The 22,880-nt window shown below is 43.7% G+C and overlaps 1 protein-coding gene across 2 annotated transcripts in view; it reads right to left on the reverse strand.

Moving 5' to 3' along the window:
• Positions 1 to 22,880, reverse strand: part of VOPP1 (VOPP1 WW domain binding protein) — a 446,017-nt gene that overhangs the window by 145,107 nt on the left and 278,030 nt on the right. For both annotated transcript variants that reach the window (XM_069613119.1, XM_069613118.1), the window contains exon 3: positions 8,988 to 9,046. In XM_069613119.1, coding sequence (XP_069469220.1) covers positions 8,988 to 9,046 — 59 coding nt within the window. The remainder of the gene's footprint in view (positions 1 to 8,987; positions 9,047 to 22,880) is intronic.

The following is a 22,880-nucleotide window of genomic DNA, read 5'->3' on the forward strand; positions in this document are numbered from 1 at the left end:
TGGATTTGAACACCTATGCATATGGCAGTCAGTCACACTGCCAAATAAAATCACTAATCCGTAGAGCCCTGGCCTGGGATTAGCGTTTATCGTGTCCAGAAGGAAATGTAATGTATGCACAATATGTGCTCAGCTCTTTTCCGTTAAAAGAAAACATAAACCACCATTAGCACCCAGGAGGGAGCCCAGGGTGTTAGTAATGATAAGCCCTGCATTCAGAGCTGGTACGGCGGCAATATTCCACTGCCCTCGCCGAGGCTCTTGCTTCACTCGGGCCTGCTTTCGGCTCAGGCTGGTGGGCTGTTACCACCCCTCTCAGCCCCAAACGTGGAGGTTATCACTACAGTAGTTAAATATTGGGGAATGGAAATTCCTGCACCTATCTCTTGAATGAACTACTGCTTACAATAAACCATGCGATACCCACACAAGGAACACTGTTCTTAGGTCCCGAATGTTTCTACATGCAGCTCAGTGTAATATTAACACAGAATGTCTGATAAAGGCTACCAGGACGACATTTTAAATTCATCCATGTATCTCTTTGATTGCCTCCCCGTGTATCACAGAAAGCTTACTGAACATTTATGTAGTTTTCATCTGAAGCACAACTATAATGAGGTTAGAAGCTTATTAACGGGAACCACATTAAATAAATGAATTCTTAATATTGGGCTCATTAATGAAAAGAACCCCCATGCTCTATAAAAGGCAGCAGCACAGATAGATGTCTACATATGTTTTGGTCCAATTAAAACCTTCAGGCAAATGCCCTTTCTTCTACTTCATTAATTCCAGCACTCTGGGCACAGATGGCAAATTTCCTGACAAGGAGAAATTCTGTTTCAGTCTCTGCTCCAGCAGCATTAAAAAAATAAGATGGGAAAAAAGTCCTTATGTAGAGGGTTTGAGGGAGCAGACGTGTCTCCCTTCGATAGAACTAAAATATATGCACGTGAAAGAGGACATTTGTCTCCCTGCTGTAGTTTGAAAAAGAGATAGGACAGGATCAGTCAGTCTACTACAATCACTACTAGAGTGTTGCTGAGATTGCAAACAGCAGAGGGGTGCCAAGTTGCCCCTGCATGGGTCAAATGTGTCCCCATTGCCCTTTGTGAAGGCTGGGAGATGTCAAATGAGACTTCACAGGGTGCAGCAAAAATCCTTCCTTGCTGAAACGGCCTTCAGCTATGGTGGAAGCAGTAAAAAAAAAGTGCTTCTTTATATACCTCAGGGACGTCATTTCACCAAAATGCCAGGGGTCGCGTAAGTGGCATCACATGACCCTTGACCTCCAATGACATCACAGGAAGTGTTGTCATTTGAACCCACCCTGAAGTAACATCACAGGAATCAATGGAACATGACTTTTCACCCCTTGACAAAACAGGAAGTGGCATCACATAGCATTGTTTCTAAGTACACTACGAGAAATATGGTTACGATATCACTGTAAAGTGATATACATTTCATACACGAATGGATCACTATATGTATCGTTAATATCAGTGTGCATAGCTCCATTTTACCAAATTACTGTGAATGCAAGCAGACGTCCAAGGCCAAAAGATAATGATGTGTTATTGTTTAGCACTTACGCTTAAGTTTTTCATATAGGACAAATATACATACAATGTCACCCAACATGTATTGGTACTCATTTATCAAACTCAGCAGGATGAACGACTGAGTTGACCATACCAGGTGTCAAACCTACAAACTGCAGCTCAGACACACATTGGAGCAGCGAGCGCTCAACCCACTGAGGTATTCTCCTGGCTATAGCTCCAGGAAAACCAGCCACTCCAGAAACAGAAGAGCCACATGCTGCTGACCACAGCCCAGCAGTCTCATTTAAAAAAAAAATATATAAGTTTTACATTTTTTTTTAAATGGGTAGCAATGGAGGCCACAGAGGTAGCAAGGGAGACATCAGGGTTCGCATCTGCGACCCCTGGCGACACCTAAATGAAGTCCCTGATATACCTTGTATTTTTAAATTACCACCTAATTCATGCTGGGAACACGTGCAACATTTAAGGAATTGGGTGAATAGAAAGTACCACCTGTGGGAAACAATCTACGCTTCCCCTATGGAGTACATTCCATGTACATTGTTGTAATTATCACAAGCAATCACAACCTGCAATTAGATGGTATTTTGAAGGAGATTTGTGACAAGCACTATTAGAAATGAAAGTAGCTGAAGAGGAAAACTCTATACTATCAACTGTCAAAACTTACCATTATTCAGGAGAAACTCCCAACTGCCATGCTGTTAGGAATCCCCGTATATCAGGTGGGCACCACTTAACGATTATGTAAATAGGACTCATGTTATTTCTCTGTTTAGAATACAACAGTAGTCCTCAAAATAGAGCCCCACCATCTTGTAATGGCATAGCCTTTTCTATGATCCAGGCCAATCATAAATATAGGTTTATCTAAATCTATAACAATATTTTCTTTTCCCCCCTCCACATAATTCTGACTGACAGCACCCTCCTCATTGTCGGGCTGAATGTGGCGGTGTTGACTTCTTACAAATATAAATCTGACATACGTGTTGTGTAGAATCATACTCATTGGCTGAATGTGAAGAGGACAGCCCACCTTCAAACAGAGTTCTGCCATCTTGGAATGGTGGAATATAATTAATTCTTCTGGAAGCGTAATATGCTGAACCAATTCAATTACGCAATGAAACTTAATTCAATCTACTGTATAAAAATGTATGTTTATCCCAATCTATAAAAATAGAGGTACACCAATGTGGAATGTTGTCGTATAATAAATTAATTTGAATAGACTATACAGATTAAAACCATGTCCCAGTCAATCATACATCTGATATGTATCTCACTTTATAAATTAATAATACATTGATGTTCTTTTACATCCACACTTTATAACCCATCTTCGAAGTATTTCTCAAATTGAAACCTCTGTTTATTTCAAAGGCTACATGTCAAATGCCCTGAATCCCTAGTGGTCTTCCATCATCTATGTGTTTTTACAACTACAAGATCAAATCATAACCAAATACCTCAACAAGTATATCAGGGCAGCTCGGCCATGTTGGGTCTATCATTATAAAGTTGAAGTTGCAAAGACATTACAAGTTTCTCTATAGGATAATACAGCAGGAGGTTATTTGTAGACTCCATGATCAGCTTTTACTCTTGGGGAATTAAACTCTTATTGGAAAATTAACCTCTTCTTGGTGAATGGACCCCAGCATTCTAACGTATCTTTAGCATCGCAAAGCAGTTGCATATATTGACCTGAATAACGGGGCCAACCAGTCTAAGAAGGTGTTACATCCAAATCCCTGTGTAAGCAGCCTATTACTCCATGAGTGTTCTGTTGTTGTGGCTATTTGTCCTGTACATATCTCCTTTCCCCCCCTTAATTTCCACCATAGTCCACAGTATGGTTCACCTAGCACAAAGGTACAATATGACACTAACTGGACAAGCCTCCTACGACCACTCCAGTGGTAATGGGTGCAGTATAACATCTTTTGAACATAACCTAGCAACCTCCTCTTGAATTATGCTGTACAGATATGAGAATCCGATGTTCCGCAGCCACCTCCTGGTAGACTCCTGGTAATGTATTTTAATAACAACTTTGAGATCAGTGCTCTCCAATTGGGTATATTAATGAGCTGATGGCTGTGCCTTTATCTGATTTTCCACAATGGTATTTTATACAATATATGTCATTCTTTGTTTTGGCAATTAGTATGCCTATGTAAAGTACAGGTAAAATTGCCATAGGCAAAGCATGTTCAATTTTTTGTGTACATGACAAGATGCACATGGGCCACATGGAGAACGTCCATGTACTGCTGGAAGACACTGCATTGGCATTTTAGATGATGGTCTACTTTTCATAGAGAATGTACCAAATGTTGTTCTAAATTTTACTCCTCTTTTAGCGATGAACTATATTTTTTTGCTACACAGAAAAGTTGCAGCTGTGAGACCATGCGCATGCCATGCGGTGGAACTCTGCGAAACCATTCAGGAGGGCACAGCCCAGCATTGCCCATAGAGACTCAAACTGCAAGTATAGATCTGACTCAAAGGGCACTTGCACTCTGCAAGTTAAACATGTTTTGTTCAATCCAATCTGATGAGTGTTGCATCATTTATGTTGGAAAAATAATCGTTGGCAAATGAATCAAAGCTTTTTGTATGGAAATCATAAAGCCTATTTAAAGAGTGATCCTCCTATCATGAATAAGTGGCAGCATCAAAGAATACATGCAAATAAAGATGGCAGTTTTGAATGCTACACAAATGATCATGTCAAGACAAACAATTAATTTGAATTAAAAAAACTGCAGACCTACCTAACATCAATGAATCAGAATGAGGGTTTCACAAAAGTACAGCATGATCGCTGTCTAAAGAACAACAACATTTATCATAGTCAGTTACCTGAGGGAATTTGCTGGACTGTTTTTCTCTGGGAAATGATTGTTAAGACAACAGGACTAACCTGTAACCCCAATGGCATGAAATGTGAGTCTTTAAGAAAGCACAAACCCTTACTGTACGCATGGCCTTTGAAAAAAAACACCATAACATTTATGTTTTTAGAATGTAACTTCAAACCAATTCCACTTAATATTACCAATATTTATTTTATTATTGTCCTACCATTATAAATAAAGTGTGTACAGTAGACTATGGTTTCTGCATAGATGGGGAATGCTTAATCGATTCATTTACACACGTGACGTCCGATAGCTATATGGAACAGTTTAATCCTGTTGTATTTTAGTGCATTTAGGCTAAACATTCTAAAAGAGACTGAATATGGTGACAGTCGTAACCTGTCCCTGAGACTAGCAATTGTTTTATTCTGTAAATCATAGGAAGCACATTGTGAATATAATAATGTGTTGCAATGGAGATGTATTTCAGACCATAAATACTGAATTAAGTATTATTCAACATGATGAGGCGCATGGGAAATTGATGTTTGGCCAAAACATTCATGAAAGTACTACACCAATATGTTGTGAGCTATTTGTAACTAAGCATTGTCAAAGGAACACTGTTAGTACATTATTTATATGATCAGGTTTTCTGGTGCTGCTTGCAAGCCATATATCCATTGATATCCTTTTGATGTAGAACAAGCATGAGGTTTCTTTTTCTTTGTATCCTTGAAATATGTTCAATTCCATTTAATCTGACAACTGGGCATTAATGCAAATTATAATGAGTTTGCCAAATGAAGGCCAGTGGGTAGTGACCTTCACATTCACATTTATTGATGGACCTCTGCTGTTCATTAATGCAGTGCTTCCGTTGTCTGCTTATACTGCCCAAGTCTGAGTTGCTACATGTGCAAAATATAACAACGCTAGAGAGGGTTGTACTGCAGGGGTTCACATCTGAACTTTTGTATCTTTTGTTAGTTCTGTTGAGAGCATAGGCACACGCTGCACAGCTGTCAGATTGGAGAAACACCTGGGGTTTCTGACAAGCCATGTACTTTTTCTTCCTTGATGGCTATTAAATGGATGGGTCTGAATGTACTCCCCATGGTAAGTGATTCTTGGAAATGGATGCGTATATTTGTGGAGGTCTGGATCCAATAGAAGTGGCTGACTGAGCTTCTGCTGCATAGTATTGATTAACCCATTCTCAGCTGAAAAATGTCTGCTGAATGTTATAGTGTTATTTTCATGAATCACATTTTAGTTGTTGTTTTGGGGAGTCAATAAGGGGTGTTTCTGTCTCACTTTTGCTTATTGAAGGGCACCATTTATGCTCATTCTTAAAATGTGCTTTGATGTTTTTACCTTTTAATTCATGCTTTGTGTTCACTGCAGTGTCTCTTGACTTGTAATATCCCTCCCCAAGGGTTGTTGTGTACAGCATTATGTTAAGCAATTCTGGCATGTACATCAGCACAATGTTAGCTTCAGTTGGCCCACTGTATAAAATCCTATACATAGCTTTATCAGATGCAAATGGTTCACAAGAGCAAATTAAAGATTGCCGTCAAGCTGAAGTTTATAGGTAACTCTTAAAAGGATTGTCATTCGGCCAATTAATTAATTGTTGATCTTTCTTACTACTTTCATTCCAAGTAACCAAGATAATATCATTATGGTTTCCCTACTTCTCAGACGAAAATTGGATCACACGCCAAGGATTATTATAGGTTTCCATAGAACACAATGCTATTTTGTTGAAAGTTGCAATACTGACAAGCCTGTCTCCATTAGAATATATGTCAATTAGAGTTAAGAGGCTGTCTCCATTTGGGTTCATGGCTATTTTAAAATTACGTGCACTCTTCTTTCTACAAAGCTTCTCATTGTACATTTAATTTTCATTATCACAAAATTAGATATAACATCTTCTTTATTTGTACAATTACTACATAGGGAAGTTCTACCTTAGTGGCTATGGATGATGCTTTGAACAAGCCAACATATTGTTATTATCAGTTGGCCGCCTATTTAAAGTCATGTATAAGTGACCGTCTTTTAGGCAGATGTGGAGGTCAAGAATGCAAAGTTCTTTGTTACTATGTGTCAGTAGAAAATGTCCTACTCAAAGTATAGGTGCACTGTTGTAGGGTTTCTTTTCCATAGAACAAATGCATCATGAACTTAAAGTTTCCAAAGTAGATATCTGCATGGAAGAGATTATTAACAATAAAAATATACTATTCCTCAAATTTTGCCATCGATATCTATGAGTCAAACTCAGGGCCCGATGTGCCCCAAGAAAAGTCCCTTTTATTTTGCGATATAATTCTCCTTTACAAGTAAAAATTCATCTGGAGTGATATGGTATGCACTTTGTTTATGTATTCTGTTTGGATTTTATTGGGTAAAATAGGTGTGTGCATTGCATTTGATTTGCTTTGGATCCCTTCATCCAGTGATAAATTGGAGTATAATGCGTGGGGGCCTGAAATATGTGTGTAAGATCCTGTAAATGCCTGTTGTTTGAACCAGTAAAGTGCAGATTCCGGATACCATTCACGCATTTAATTAAAGGAGCACCTACAACAATTCAGACATTAGTTTAATCGGACACATTTATGATTGCATGCTTACCACAGGAGCAAGGTCAATTGTCAACATTTAGCCTCTTACTTTAAACCACAAACCAGCTTCTAAGTGTAAGTTGATAAATCTGTTGATAAGAGCTGTTCAAAATATGATTTTTAATTGAAGTTTTTAGCCAACCTGAACAAATCCTACATGTTTTCTACTTATGCACAATTGGAACATGTATTGCACTATATTGAGTAGGTGACAACTTTGGGTCACATCACGAGTTGGGCGGTATCCTTAGGCATATTAGACTGTGTCCGCCAGCTTATTGTAGTGTCCATCATATGTCATGGCAAAATCGTAATTAATGCATTTTTATTAACTGTATTTTATTAATCTTGCATGTATTGTAATTTTGTAATTCAAGGCTATCACTTGCAGTGATATAATTGGGGTCAAGAGACAAGTGGAACACGATCACTGTGGTCAAATGACATATGTAATTTGCTGTGATGTCATGCTGTGTTCTTTCGAGAGAGGGGCGCCTGCTACCTTTTTTGTATTTGTGTAAGGAACTTGGGGTTGGTCACCCTGAGTTACCTGGGTGCAACCAGACGTGGACTCCCTGCTCACTGTGCTCAGAGAGGCTCAGCTTCACCTCACCGATGATGCCCAACAAGGCTGAAACACGCCTATGGGGTTGCTGTTGGTACTCTTGGTCAGAGAGGAATTGCCATAGCATTTCGGTGCTGGACTGCCCATGTGGGCGGGACAAAGACTGATATGCAAATGGATATTTCCCTTCTGTGAAAGGCACAGTGAGCAAAAAGCGATGGCAGGAAACTCTCAAAGTGGTTAAAAACCACTGAACAGGTTATCATGCCATGTTCTTTCGAGAGAGGGGCGCCTGCTACCTTTTTTGTAACACTTGTGTTACCCCTGTCATTTTTTATAATTAACATGCAGATAAAAGTAGGGTCTGTGATGATTCAATGCGCAAAAGCCCTTTTCTTTGTTCTTGAAGACCACAGCCTGGATGACAAGTTGACTGGAAAAGCTGACATGCAATGCTCATCACCCACGCGTGTGCTGCTGCCTCAGTGTGGAATGCACCACATAACATCACAAGGCTCAAAGGATCATGTGCAAGCACAGACAGCCAGGTAGAACAAGATGAATTAAAATCTGCAGACACATTGCCCTAACGCAAAAGAGAAGAGGTTGAGTGTCTGCCATCGCAGTGTGGACACACAATCGCTTAGAGTAGGTGTCTCAGTGAAACAATGCAATAATAAGGTATTAATGTGAAGTCGGTGCTTCAGGACTGCAATGTGGCGAAATTAGCTGACAACCCAGGGCAAGAGCACTGTAGACGGTTGCCTGTGGCCATTATTCTAGCCAGCTTGCACACAGTGAACAGTGTCCATTTGCAAATAAAGGAGCATGTAAAGTGCTGGGACTTTCAAAGCCTCTAAATGGTTATAGTAGATCTGGGGAGAGTGGCAGATGAAAAGTCAGCATTCACTCCTAAAACAAGCGATAGCCTGGTGCCTACATTTCACTTTTGCCTGTTCTTAGGGTAATTCTGGCATTCCCCTCATGCTCATGTAGTGGTGATGAGAGAAGTGTTTAGTGGTGTACGTTACCCTGGAGACCAGAGTTTGGAATCCATCAGAACAATCAACTTTTCTTCCATTTGGATGGAAGGGCGATCCAGCAACGTTCCTTTGCAGGGTCCTAGTGCCGAGACACTCAAGGGGGCCAACGCATTTCACAGAAGCTTAAGAAAGGTCTTCCCAACGTTTGCATGGCTCATACAAATGTATTGGTGGACTGGAATCAAACATATATGTCTGGCACTCTTTTCGTGACCTTTGTCCTTCAGCATTCAAATAAGTGCATTAATCGAGGTTTTAAAGTTTTTAATTGAAGGACATTCACAAATACTTACATATAATAAGTCGGATACAGCCCCTCAAAATACCAACAGTGCTTCTTTGCTTCCGAGAACTGCAACAAGAAAAGCACAAGAAACGCTCATTAGCTGTGAATTCTCACACATGCTAAGATTGTCCATAATGTTTTACTGTTTTTACTATGCAGGTGACTTCCAACAAATGGAACGTAATCAAGAAAACAGGCATGCGTCTATGTCAATATAGAACCCACTTGAAGACTCTATGGTCGGTATTACAGATACTTTTCACGTACAATTGCCACAAGGACGAACATTGCCCTCCTTTAAAACCATTATTTTAATGAATCTTTTGCACTGTGGCAATGTTCACCCTAATCCCAGTCCTTTGCCCGGATGCAAACATGCCTTGAGAGAATGGTATTTGCCCTAGTGCTAACTGCGCTTGCATCTAGGCAGAGTTTCTGTAACATGGCGCTACGCCAGAACAGTACATTGCCAGAGATGGTGGGGCCCTGGCATTGTGCATTCCGACCTCCTGTCTCTCTCTAAAAGATGCCTATCTACAAAAGATGCAGGTATGGTTGGATCCGCTTTCTCAACAAGAAGAAAGATCTCCTCCGACTGCACGTTTCACTTTAAGCCCCTCCCCTAGGGAAATCCCAGCCCGGCCATTAGAGGAAGGTGGGCCAGGCGGTGTTCCGCCCGTGTCGGTGGCTAGGAGGAACCATTGAGTTTGCTTTTTCACTACCATTATTTTCATTTTCTGATATTTGGCTGTTTTTTGGACTTCCTCCTCCCTTCTTGCACTTCATGGGGGCATTTCCTTGTGCCCACCTTGGCCTCTCACCTACCCTCGTCTACTCAGATGACTACAGATGGCACAATATTTGAGCCTGGCCTGGGAACAGATGGCGTATGTTGGTCGTCCTGTCCCGCATCCCTCGGTTCCAGAATGCCTTGCAGCCGTGTCTCCCTCTAGAGTTGCCGCAATTGCCTCCCCACCTCTTACAACTATGAAAAGCATCAGCATCCTCAATCCCCTAAACACGCTTGGAGATTGGACCGCCGAACCAGGACCGCCTGGTGACCACCCGTGGTGCCATTAGCCCTTCACCACAGCAGATTGGAGGAGTCTTTCAAGGGCTCACCTGAGACTGGGGTGATGGGAGAAGGCGTGGCAGTGGCCCTATTGAAATTAAATGAATTTTGTCACGGGCCGGGGCGCTGCTGCAGAAGCAGTGCCATTTCTACACCCAGCCTCACTCTCACACAGGCATGCACACAACAGCCACTGGTTTGATTACGTCTGAGCAATGCCGCAGGGCCGCCCAAGGCGAGGCAGAGTAACTGATGTTACCATGTGGCAGGCCTGGGAGAGGGGCAGCCCCCACCCCCAAGCCTGCTCCTCTCCCCCCACGGACATGGAGACACGTAGTCTCCTGCACACAAAAGCAAGGGAAGGGTGAAGTGTGAACAATCACCTTACCCTTCCACCAAGCAGCAATGTGCTAAGCACCAGGAATGTAGCCATCAGGTAGGGATCAGGGTCAAGGACCTGCACCCCCCTCCTGGGGGCCTAGACAGTTGGCTACACCAGACTGGGGGCTGGACTACAACTCCCCCATTATGCACATCAAAGACCCAGGACTCCCCTGGGTCTTATAAATAAGAGAAGCATGCTCTAAGAAAACACTACTTGTTTGTGGACCCTGAATGGGGACCCAAACAAACAGGAGGTTCGCTGTGCACTCAGCGTCCTCCAATCTTTGTTTCTTTCTTTTAATACGTTTACCGGGCACTCGGCATCGTGTATCTTTTGTCTACTGGTGTTTGCCGTACACGCGGCATCACTTTCCCTTTGAAACATTGTACTTTTGCACTAAATCCTGAGGCTCCCCTGCTTTGCAGTTTCGTGGTTAAACAAACATCTTGAGAGGCCCAGCTGATTGATCCAAGGAGTGTGCAGCTGCAGCAGGAGCGGTCGGAGGAAGCATGAAAGAAGGAACCCGGCGCCACGGCAACTTTGCAACATTATTACAAGTAAGTCAGCCGCAACACCGGGCAAAGGCAACTTTGCAACATTATTACAAGTAAGTCAGCCGCAACACCGGGCAAAGGCAGCGGTACCCGCCTCTCATTGAAGAGCGGCTAAATGAAATTACTAAAGCCTCCGGCTGGAAGCACGGCTGCAAAACAAACAGGCCCGCTCGTACGCGGTCGACCCATCTAGACAGGAGGGGCGCGTACGCCTGCCATAAGGTGCTCCATTAGTTTGCTTCCAGTTGGAAGCAAGGCAACACATAGCAACATGGTCCGCAGTAATGCTGACCAATTTACAAATGCCAGAAAACAACAATTGTAGCCACCAGGAATATAGTACAGAGGTGAAGCGTCCTGCATACAAATCTGACAACTGGGTTTTGAGCCCCGCGGTTGGCAGAAAAACATAATTTCGGGGATGTTTTCAATTTTGCTCCATTTTTTGATTAAGAATTAACAAGAACACAGGGGGCGGCCGAAATAGAAACAGCAGGCCAACATTTGCCCGCCGTGCAGATCATATTTAGGCAGGTTCGGATCCTGCCAGGGCCTAACTCAGTCTTTCTATCCCTCCAAGGTCAATATATAAGCACTGCACGCCCTGGGCAATATTATCACAAGCCAATGAACGTTAGAGAAGAAACCATTTGATATGTATTGAAGGTATTTTTTCTCCATAAATGCAAAAACTTGGATAGCAGATAAAGTACACACAGATGGACAATACAGGCCCAACAACAGCCAGCTAACCAAAAGCAGGCAGCAACATAGACGATTTCCGGGCACATAGAATTTTATGAAAAAAACAAACTAATCGAATGGTGAATGTTTAGTCACGTGTTCACAGAGATCGTCAGATAACCGCCCAAAGCTTAAAAGGGAATAAAGTATTTGCAATTCTTTCCTTAAACAGGCAAAGAATAAAGGCTCCCAAGCGAAAACCACAGGAACCCAGAACACCCACCACAGAAGCCCAAATCACCCCACTTGTTGGCGGCAATAGAAGCAGCCGAACATTATGGCTGGGCCTGGGTCAGGGAAAACATATACAGCCTACCGAAAGAAGGGGTAAGTTTGCCACCAGGCCTGGAGAACGACCCACCCCCAACAAAGAAAAGAAAGCCGACAGAGGGCATGGAAAAAGGTAACAAAAACAAAAAACTGTCTCAGTTATGTATAAACATGAGTGAAATGCAACAATTATTACTTGAAATCAGGGGTCAACAGCCACCTCCCTCAGGTGGGACCATTTCCACAACCCCCACCATTCCACTTGAACCCAACATCATTGTAGACCCCCCATCACCCACAACAATATCAACAACACCTATGTTACCACCCTTAAGAGCACCCCTGCCGCCCACAACAACACCAACAGCAGCCGCTACAGGTCCACTGGCGCCAACAGCGGCAACACCAGATCCGACAGGTGCACTGAAAGCATGGGCAAACCCCAGTGCAAACCCATCAGGGCAGACAGGGGACAATGGCAACAATCCAGCAGACATGTTAATGATCAGCAGTCCCCAACTAGACCTAAAGCACAAATCCTTCCAAACAGAAATCCTGGACAGATACAAAAGATGCCTGGCATGGAACATTGACATTCAAAGAAGCCATATGGGCAAAAGAGTTAATCGAAATCTTTTCACTTATAGAGGCACAAAGCAAAGGGAGAGATGCGTTTAGGGATCCCAAGAAGATAGAGGAAAAATCCATAGCTAGGAACGCCCAGATAGAACAAAACTGGGACAACTGGTGACAATCTTTCGCCATCCTGGCAACCATCTATAAGGAAAAATTCCCCAAGGATGGTAGAAAACTATGGGCATACATGCATAAGATCAGAGAAGTAAAAATAGCCCAAAGGGGAAAAACCTGGCTAGCATATGATATTAGATTAAGGCGGAGTATGTCAGAGAGGCCAGCCATAGAATGGGATGAGGTACAAAATGATCTATACATGCTAAACGCCAAGTCTCCATCAGAGGAAGAGGCCAACCAAGCAACATTCAAAAACAACAGAAATTCACAAGGCCCCAGAAATTCTGAAAATGAAAAATATAAGAAGGGAGAGCAGCCCTTTCGGAAGAACCAGCCTTGGGCGGCTAAGTCTAATGCCCACAAACAGAACAAAATCACTCCACCAAAGCCAACATCCCATGCAGGAACTCTGGAAAAAACCAGTGCAACTGGGGGAAGGAATGCTGGTACAAACACACGTGCACCAACTGCAACGGTGACCATGCAGCAAGCAATTGCACCAAACTCCCAGCAAAAAATACAAAAGCCTAACAACAACACCCCCCCCACCAATCCCACTTTTAGAACCAGGGAGAAATCCCATCAATCCCAACAACTTTAGAGATGCGCTTATGAACTACCCAGGCAAGGAAGCCAGCAGGGCTATCCTGCAGGGTTTCACCAATGGTTTCATCATCCCTTTCAAAGGGACAGGGACACAAAACAAATCCCCAAAAACCTGAAATCAGCCATGTACAACCCAGAAATCGTAGAGACCAAAATTGAAAAAGAACTACTACTAGGCAGGATTGCAGGCCTCTAGGATTCCATGCCATTCTCAGAGTTCACAGTCTCCGCACTAGGATTGGTCCCCAAAAAAGAACCCAGAAAAATGAGGCTAATCCACCACCTGTCCTACTCAAAAGGCCAATCACTGAACAATGGCATCCAGCACACAGAATCTGTGGTATCTTACACACACTTCCAAGAAGCAGTAAGACTCATTCAGGAGTGTGGTACTAACGCCCCTATGGCCAAATTGGACATAGAATCTGCCTTCAGACTTCTGCCAGTCCACCCAGACTCTCAGCAATGGCTAGGTTTTACTTTGAAAAACAAATTCTATATAGACAGATGCCTCCCCATGGGATGCACAGTATCCTGCGCCCTATTTGAACAGTTCAGCTCTTTTTTCCATGGGCATTTCAAAAACAAAGACCAGGAGCCAAAATAGTCCACTACCATGATGACTTCATTGTAATGGGACCAGCAAATTCTGAAGATTGCAGCAGAGCCCTGGCCAAGTTCTAGGAAATGGCGGCACAGTGGGGCATCCCTCTGGCAGCAGAGAAAATGACCAAACCAGCCACCAACATAATCTTTCTGGGTATTGAAATAGATTCTGCACGGGGCCTTTGCAAAATTCCAAAAAATAAGATAGCAGAATTACTTGAAAAAATACTATGTCTGACGACTAAAGACAAGACCACTGTAAAAGAAATCCATTCACTGGCTGGAAGCCTCAACTTTGCAGCCAAAATAATTCCCCAGGGGAAGATGTTCTCCAGAAGTCTGGAACTAAAAATCAAATCACACACCAAACCCCATGTACACATCCGGCTAGGCAAAGAAGTAAAACAAGATCTAGAAGTTTGGGGGAATTTCCTCAAGAACTTCAACGGGCCTCACTTTGGCGCACGCCATTGAATACATGGACAAAAAGGGTGGACGAAAAACATCACCCTTCTAGAAGTATTTCCCATCTGGCTAACCATACACATCTGGGTCAGGCAGCTAGCTAACACAGAACTCTTGGTCTGGTGTGACAACATGGCTGTGGTAGGCTCCATAAACAGAAGATCTACTAAATGACATTTGGTGCTGAAAGTACTAAGAGCTATTACAGCAGTCACGCTGCAGGAAAACATTGTGGTCAAAGCCTAAAACATCGCTGGAGCAGACAATAATATTGCAGATGCTTTATCTTGCTTTCAGTGGCCAACGTTCCGGGAGCTAGCACCTCATGCCCGAAAACAGATGACACCAATACCAGCGGAATGCTGGTCAATGATGGGAAACTAAGGAAAACGGTACCAATGCCAGCGCCTGAGAGCCCAGGCCGGGATGCCCAACAAGAACCAGGCACCTCAAAAACGGGTGCCAACATCACGCTATTCACAAAGAACACGAGCCCTGGCATGGGGTTCCTAACAGAGATGGCCGAGAAGGCACTGGCAGGCACTACTGCAGCTCAATACAGTAAGTGCCTACAAACAGTATTCAAAGCTACAGGTTTAAACCATGTAGAATTAATAACGATTAAAGACATAGAAATATTTTTAAAATGGGCTCACAACCAGGGTTACAAGAGGGACTGGGCAAAATGGCACCTGGTAGCAATTTCATATTTTCCCAAAATTCGGGGAGACGCAGACCCCACTCAGAACACTCTGATCTCCTACGCCATGAAAGGCTGGGTAGAACAGAGGGACCCCAGGTAGACTCCTGCCGCCCCTTAGATTTCAACAAACTAGTAGAAATAGCAGAGCAACTGGAGGCCATATGTCGGCATCCCTATGAGACCATGCTATTTAAAACAGCATTTTTTCTAGCGTACTTTGAGGCGTTCCGGGTAGGAAGGAAAACTCATCGCCTCCAGCACAAAAGCCAACAATAGGTTGGGCATCATGGAGGCCAGGGTCAGACAAGACAGCGTCAGCATAGACATCCAACAGTCCAAAACAGGGGCCAAATGAACCATCAATATTTGCTGCATCGACGATGCAGAAAACTGCCCGGTGTGCATCACCAACCTTTATTACACTCAAAGGCCACTCAGAGACCAAGAGTGGGGGGGTAGGTTCTTAATCCACAGGGATGCTTCGCCACTAAGACGCTACCAATTTAAAGGGGTGCTGATGAAAGCAATCACCAAAGCAGGATGGGACCCTAAGGATTTGGGCACCCATTCCTTTAGAATCGGGGCCGCCACCTCAGCATGGCAAGGAGGCCTGGCACCAGAACAACTTAAAAACATAGGGGGATGGAAGTCAGATTGCTACAAAAGAAACATCAGACCACAGCTAATATAGCCCTTCTCTCTCCCCCTTTTTCTCTTTCTCTCCACCTCTCCAGAAACAACAGTCAGGGAGAGGACACCACTCCGATCAGCATGGATAGTCGGCCACTCATTTGTCTTCAGAACAGGTTGATGGGCAGAAGAAACTAAAGATGGTCCACCCTTTAGGAATACCATAGCTTCCTGGTGGGGATACAGAGGTCTCCTCTGGGCCGACATCCACGACACACTAGCAGAGCTGGTCGCATACAGAGACCCGCAAGAATTCCTGATAGTACACTTAGGGGGCAATGACCTAGTGTCTGCAGGAAGGAGAAAACTACTGGAAGAAATGTTCTCCTTCTTAGCTGGCATTTCGCACAACTGGAGGGACACTGAAATCTACTTCTCTGCCATCCTGCCCAGAAAGAAATGGCGGGGGCCAACTGTTACAAATCAATAGACATTTCTAGAAGAAAACTAAACAGGGGGCTGGAAAAATATTGTAAAGCACGAGGCCTGGGTTTCATAAAACACCCGGCCATCACGTTAGGTGACCCAGATCTTTTTCTTAAAGAGGGCACCCATCTATCAAATCAGGGCATGGAACATTTCATTTTGAGAAATCACAGCTACCCTAGCCTTCAGAGGTTGCCAGTAGAGATACTTTCGGGGGAACACGGTCAGCCAGCAACCTGCCCGTGTGTGGCGGCACGGGCCAGAGGGGGTAACCTCTGGACCCGGTGCCCAAAAGTATGATATTATTATGATATGTGATTATTGTTATTCCATAACCATATCTGCACAATAAAATCCTACGGCCTTTTATTGTCAACACTTGATGTGTGCTCTAACTTATTACTTGTGAGGGTAAAGGTTCGTCCAATACAATTTGCATGCATATGGGTTCATCAGTTATGGGCAATGCCGCAGGGCCGCCCGAGGCGAGGCAGGGTAACTGATGTTACCATGTGGCAGGCCTGGGAGAGGGGCAGCCCCCACACCCAAGCCTGCTCCTCTCCCCCCACGGGCACGGAGACACACAGTCTCCTGCACACAAAAGCAAGGTAAGGGTGAGGTGTGAACAATCACCTCACCCTTCCACCAAGCAGCAAGGTGCTAAGCACCAGGAAGGTAGCCATCAGGCAGGGCGCAGGGTCAAGCACCTGTACCCCCTTCCTGGGGGCCTAGACAGTCGGCTACACCAGCCTGGGGGCTGGACTACAACTCCCCCACTATGCGCATCAAAGACCCAGGGCTCCCCTGGGTCTTATAAATAAGAGCAGCATGCTCTAAGAAAACACTACTTGTTTGTGGACCCTGAACGGGGACCCAAATAAACAGGAGGTTCGCTGTGCACTCAGCATCCTCCAATCTTTGTTTCTTTACCACAAAACCCACCCACCCTACAAAAGAAGGGAGAAGAACAAAGAAAAAACCAAGAAGGACACTGTACGGTGCCCACTACAAGTCGTGGGACAATAAGGCGGCACGGGCGAGAGGGGGTAACCTCTGGACCCGGTGCCCAAAAGTATGATATTATTATATGTGATTATTGTTATTCCATAAAGGGGACTCTAAAAGGAAGGGCGAATAGATACAAATTCAAATAATCATTTTCATTTTATTTTGAATTATATAATACATAGTACTTAGAAAATATTTATTTTACTAATCATACATTCAAACACATTCATTCGAAGTTATTTGCACATCTAAAAGTTATATAAATGTAATAAAGTGCCATAAAAAGAATAATTCATTTCATTAGTACATTTCATTATAAACCTAATTACTGATCATAGTTCATTCCAGAAAAAATATCGACTATTGGTGCTTTAACAGATAGTTCTTTTTTTCGAAAAAGCTCCCCAGATGGTGAATAGTTTCGACTTGACCAATTTAAGTGTCTTCATCAGGATTGGATGAACATTTAACAGATACTTCTGCAAACCCCATTTAGTTCGCCCAATGGCTAGAGTTCCAGCAGCCTCTGGTAAAGAGCTAAGTGCTGGATATCCTTCTTTCCCAAAGAATATCTTCCACACTAGTCCTTTGAATAATATCAATTTGCCGTAAGTGCCGATTCTCTTCTTTCATTCAAAAAACGGCCGGCTAACATGGGTTAGAGAGCATCGATATCTCTGTGCTATAAAGCCCCAGAAGTACTCTACTAGAGCCCACGGCTCTGTCCTGGATATCAGTAAGAACGGTACGCCTGTTTCACAACTAGCCGCGTATCTTTCCCACAACGGTAATCTTAGGGTCATCTAACACCAAGGGTGTTTACGTCCGCCATTTGTCCACAGTGGTCAAATCTGTTAAATGTTCATCCAATCCTGATGAAGACACTTAAATTGGTCAAGTCGAAACTATTCACCATCTGGGGAGCTTTTTCGAAAAAAAGAACTATCTGTTAAAGCACCAATAGTCGATATTTTTTCTGGAATGAACTATGATCAGTAATTAGGTTTATAATGAAATGTACTAATGAAATGAATTATTCTTTTTATGGCACTTTATTACATTTATATAACTTTTAGATGTGCAAATAACTTCGAATGAATGTGTTTGAATGTATGATTAGTAAAATAAATATTTTCTAAGTACTATGTATTATATAATTCAAAATAAAATGAAAATGATTATTTGAATTTGTATCTATTCGCCCTTCCTTTTAGAGTCTCCTCCCCTCCTGGTACCACCTTTCGTGTATTATTATATGTTCTTACCTCAAGGTACCAGTGATTGTTTGAGGTTCCCACTTCTTTTGGGTTTTGTTTTATTGTTATTCCATAACCATATCTGCACAATAAAATTCTACGGCCTTTTATTGCCAACACTTGACAAATGTGTGCTCTAACTTATTACTGATGAGGGTAAGGGTTCGGCCAATACAATTTGCATGCATATGGGTTCAGCAGTTACTTATATTCACTAATCATTTCTTCAATTGGATGTTTGTGCGTTTTTTGCATGTATAAGATGTTGATTATCAAGAGATTCTTTAGAGAGGTCTAGTCCTCCTCCATACCACCTTAAATCAGCTACTTTACAGGTGTCACGGAGATGATTGAGCAGAGCTGTCTCACTGTCGTCTGATGCTCCCTTAAGCAGCAGCAAGCAGCAGGGTATGGAACGGATCATTTTCGGTGAAAAGCGCGTAGAGCGTGAGCGTTAGTTGACTTACGTTCACACTCGGTGAAAAGCGCGCAGAGTGTGACTGACGTTCCCAATCGGTGAAAAGTGCGCAGAGTGTGAATGTTAGTTGAATGACCTTCACACCCAAAGTGCTTTTCACCGTTAATAGCCCATTCCGTGCGCACATCCGCTGCTTTGGTAAATTGCACAGCTGACTAAAGTGAGGTGTGAAGTAGTAATTGCCAGGCTCCCTGCTCAGCTTGACTCCTCGCCAAAGGAGAACCCCCATTCCCCCCAAGCAGCCAGGTTCTGTGCTGGGGGCGGCAGGAGGTGCTGCCAGGCACCCACTGTATTTGTGCGACACGTTCTTCCTGCACGCAGACACCAACGAAATGCACTATTTTATAGTTTGCATATTATAGTGAGAAATACAAACTGGCATCCGAGTAGAGCAGCATTTAATTTCCTTGTAAGTACAGTAAGCTCATGATAAAAGTGCCCTTTTCCAATCTGTGTGCACCTAAACACTGTATTCAGCAGTGGTCGAAGTGTACGAAAAGAAGTAGCAGCACTATGTTCCCTGCTGGCCTGTCCCCACTTCCCACACACCCCATTGACATGCCCCTGCCACACGCAATCCAAACCCCCAACCCTCAAACAAACACACCTGCTGTTAAGGGAACATTCAGTGCATTGCACGGAAGTGCAAGTTTCAACTTCTCCCTACACTTATTTTAAAACTAAACCATTCCGGAATGATTTCTTTTTAACAAAAAAGTATAGGAGCGGTAAAAAGTTGTCTCCCAATCGCTCCTGCTCACTTCGACCACTGGTATTCAGCTACAATGAGCACGTTTTCAAAATGATGCCATGTTTTAGACTCTAGAATTCAAAATCTGACAAACGGATGTAAGATCCGCCCTGCTTTGGTGCCCTGCAGGGTTTGGACACCTTTGCAATTCAAATTCACCAATACAAATAGTTCAGTGTTTACAGTGTGCATGCCTGCCTTAATAAGCACATGACCCAGCCTTTCTGGGGCTGCTGTCCACACGGCAGATATTCCACCCACTCGAGCTAAGTGAGTTGCAGTGACTCTCCTCTTTTTTTACTTTGCTTTCTATGTATTCTAGTCTAGCTTAACATCTTCGCCTAATGTCTGATCCTGGGTAAATCATTTTATGTCACTGTGCCATATCTGACAAACGTATGGGTTTTGTGTTGTGGGAGGTGGTGAGGCAGGATGCCAGGCATAGTTTTTTGTTGAGTGGGTAGCGAGATAGGGGGCCAAGTGTGGGTGGGTAAGAGAGACTGAACAGTTGAGAGGGAAGGAAGGCATGCTGGCAGATTGGGGTTTTGTGTTGGGGTTGTTGGGGGAGACAGAGCACCAGGTATGGGTGATGTTGTGAAAGTGTAGATGCATGACACAATGTGGGGAGGCAAGATACTGCAGACCTTTTGCTCTCCCGGCTTTTGTTTGGATCTTAGAGCAACGAATAAACCCTCTGGCCTAGCTCCAGCCAGGAATTATCTGTCCCCCCACACCTCCACTGGTCAAACGCTGTCTGTTGTAGACCAGCTGCCATTTAAGAGTGCAGCTCACACCTGGCTCTTTCCTTAGTACTTGCCACTAACCCTTCTCAATCTCTTGCACCCTGAATCCTTCAGGTGTACATGTGTGCTGCAAAACCTGCAGACGTAATCATCTCTGAATGCAAGCTACTGCGTAATTTGTAGGTAAAGACCCAAAGCCCGGTTGATAAAAAATGACTCCACAAGGGGTCAAGTAATCAGTGCATCAGATTTTCAAATAAAATAAGGTTTATTGCATGAAAGATGTGTTAGACAGTCCCATAGAAATGAACTGAAATGGAGCTCAACATGCATAGTCGGGCTACATCTTTTATAGCAAACCACTAATTAACATAAACTTTGCATAAAAAGTTGCATCATCCCACGGTCCCCATTGGCTACCACCATCCTAATGTCCCCAATAGTTCACTACCCTGTTGGTTAATCTTATCTAAATACATTCCCCTAAAAAATACCTAATACGTCATCACCAACAGTACTGTAACATTATTGGAACACATGTAAGAAGAAAATAACCACAACAAGGCATGTATCTCATTTGCTGGAGGGATCTTGACCCCCATGTGGTGTGCGTCTCCCCAACAGGGCCCAATCAGAGAGTAAGTGAGAGTACGAGGTCAACCATGCTTGGTAATTCAATAACCTTCTCATTATACCAAACGCGATGGCGCGCACGATCAGTTCCTCCAATCACGTAACTAAATGTATTGGCTTCACCTCTGCTCCCCCCCCGGTCTCAAATCATTGTTCGGCCCTAGCAAAACCTCTCCCTTATCGTTGAAAAACCAAGTGCCCATGAAATGGCGTGACCAGGGCACTGCCCTTAGGCTTGGACTTCACCCCTTGCTAGACCCCTAGGTGCCGCTGACCAGCACATCCTGCTCCCATAAAATCAACCTTCACAGGCACAGGCCATCTCTCTTTCCTGGACCCAACATTCCAGTCCCATTTCCTCAGGGCCCTGTAGCTTCACCCAATCAACTGCTCTGGGACCCAATTCTGGGTCTGTCCTGCGGAAGTGGGACGTCTGGTCACCCTATCAGTGTATCTTCACCATATTTGAAGTATATAAATGTATCTCAGCATAGTGACGCTGGGGTTGGATACTGATTCAGTGGACAATATCAGTATCAGCATTAACACCTGAATAATTATAAGGAACACTCCCACCAACATTTCTGGAGTCCATTGCCTTGCAAATTTAAGGAGGACATGTCTGACCTTACTGCTAGCAGCAGCAACTTCAGAGTATGTTGACACTGCCTTGGAGACCTGATACGGATTCCCCTCCACGCCATCTCTACCCATGCATGTTCCCCGCACTGCACAGGGGTAAAAGGAAATGTCTCTATAACATAATATGTATAATTGGTTATTTATAACACGCTTCATACTAAGAGGTTTCTAACCGCAGACCCGGGGATCGAACCGCTGTTGTTCCGCATTGTCTTGCTTCCAAAGCGAGCCTGTTGCCCCTGAGCTATCCTCCCAAGGCGATGCTCTAGCAGCGTGTTAACCACCATCCTTTTAATGCTGGCATTTTCCCTTACTACCGCTTACATTGTGCGCTTAATTAGGATTATCACATCAGTAATGCGTGCACCCATGGTCTGATATGTAAAGTAAACACGTTGACTTCATAAGCATTAGAATAGGCTCTCCACAAATGTTGGTTCTGCTTTCTGAAATACTAGTTCTTGATTATAATAAGCAATTGCCCTTGCCACCCGTGTTTCCCCTCCTCTCTTTTGTATCCTCATCCCCCTCTATTGCAATGTGGTCCATAGCTCCTGAGCCAGGTCCACGCTTTAGAAATACTCTTGCATCCATGCAAAGTCACTGAATGGCGGGGATTGGTCGTGCTGGCTCTGAGGGATGGACCCTTGTGCGCAATGAAGCCATTGCAACCACCCACATCAACATAAAAACAACAATACAGGAATGACAACCTAGGCACTGCAGCAAATCACGCATGGATTAGGATTATTATATTGAAGGCCGGCAATAATATCATGCAGACACGTGCCAGATATACAAAATGACAAGAGCCAAATGAGAAGCCGCAGCCCGAAATCTTTTATTTCCCTCCATAAACATAGACTTTTAGAATTCAGATCTGTTTTTTTGTTGTTTGACTTTTATCATTTTGGTTTGGGAGAGAGGGACGGTTCAGTGCCGCCCCTCTCTCCGACCCCAAGCATATTTGTACTGCATGGATGTGTGCAGGCGAGTGGTGACTAGTGGGTCAGGAGAGAGGGACGGTTCATTGCCGTCCCTCTCTCCCGACCCGAGCATATTTTTACTGCAGCCTGGCTGTGGCTGCCTTTCATTGCTCTATGCCCGTTTCCCAG

This window comes from Ambystoma mexicanum, chromosome 5p, assembly GCF_040938575.1.
Source record: "Ambystoma mexicanum isolate Mex_15411 chromosome 5p, UKY_AmexF1_1, whole genome shotgun sequence".
Lineage (NCBI taxonomy): Eukaryota > Metazoa > Chordata > Amphibia > Caudata > Ambystomatidae > Ambystoma > Ambystoma mexicanum.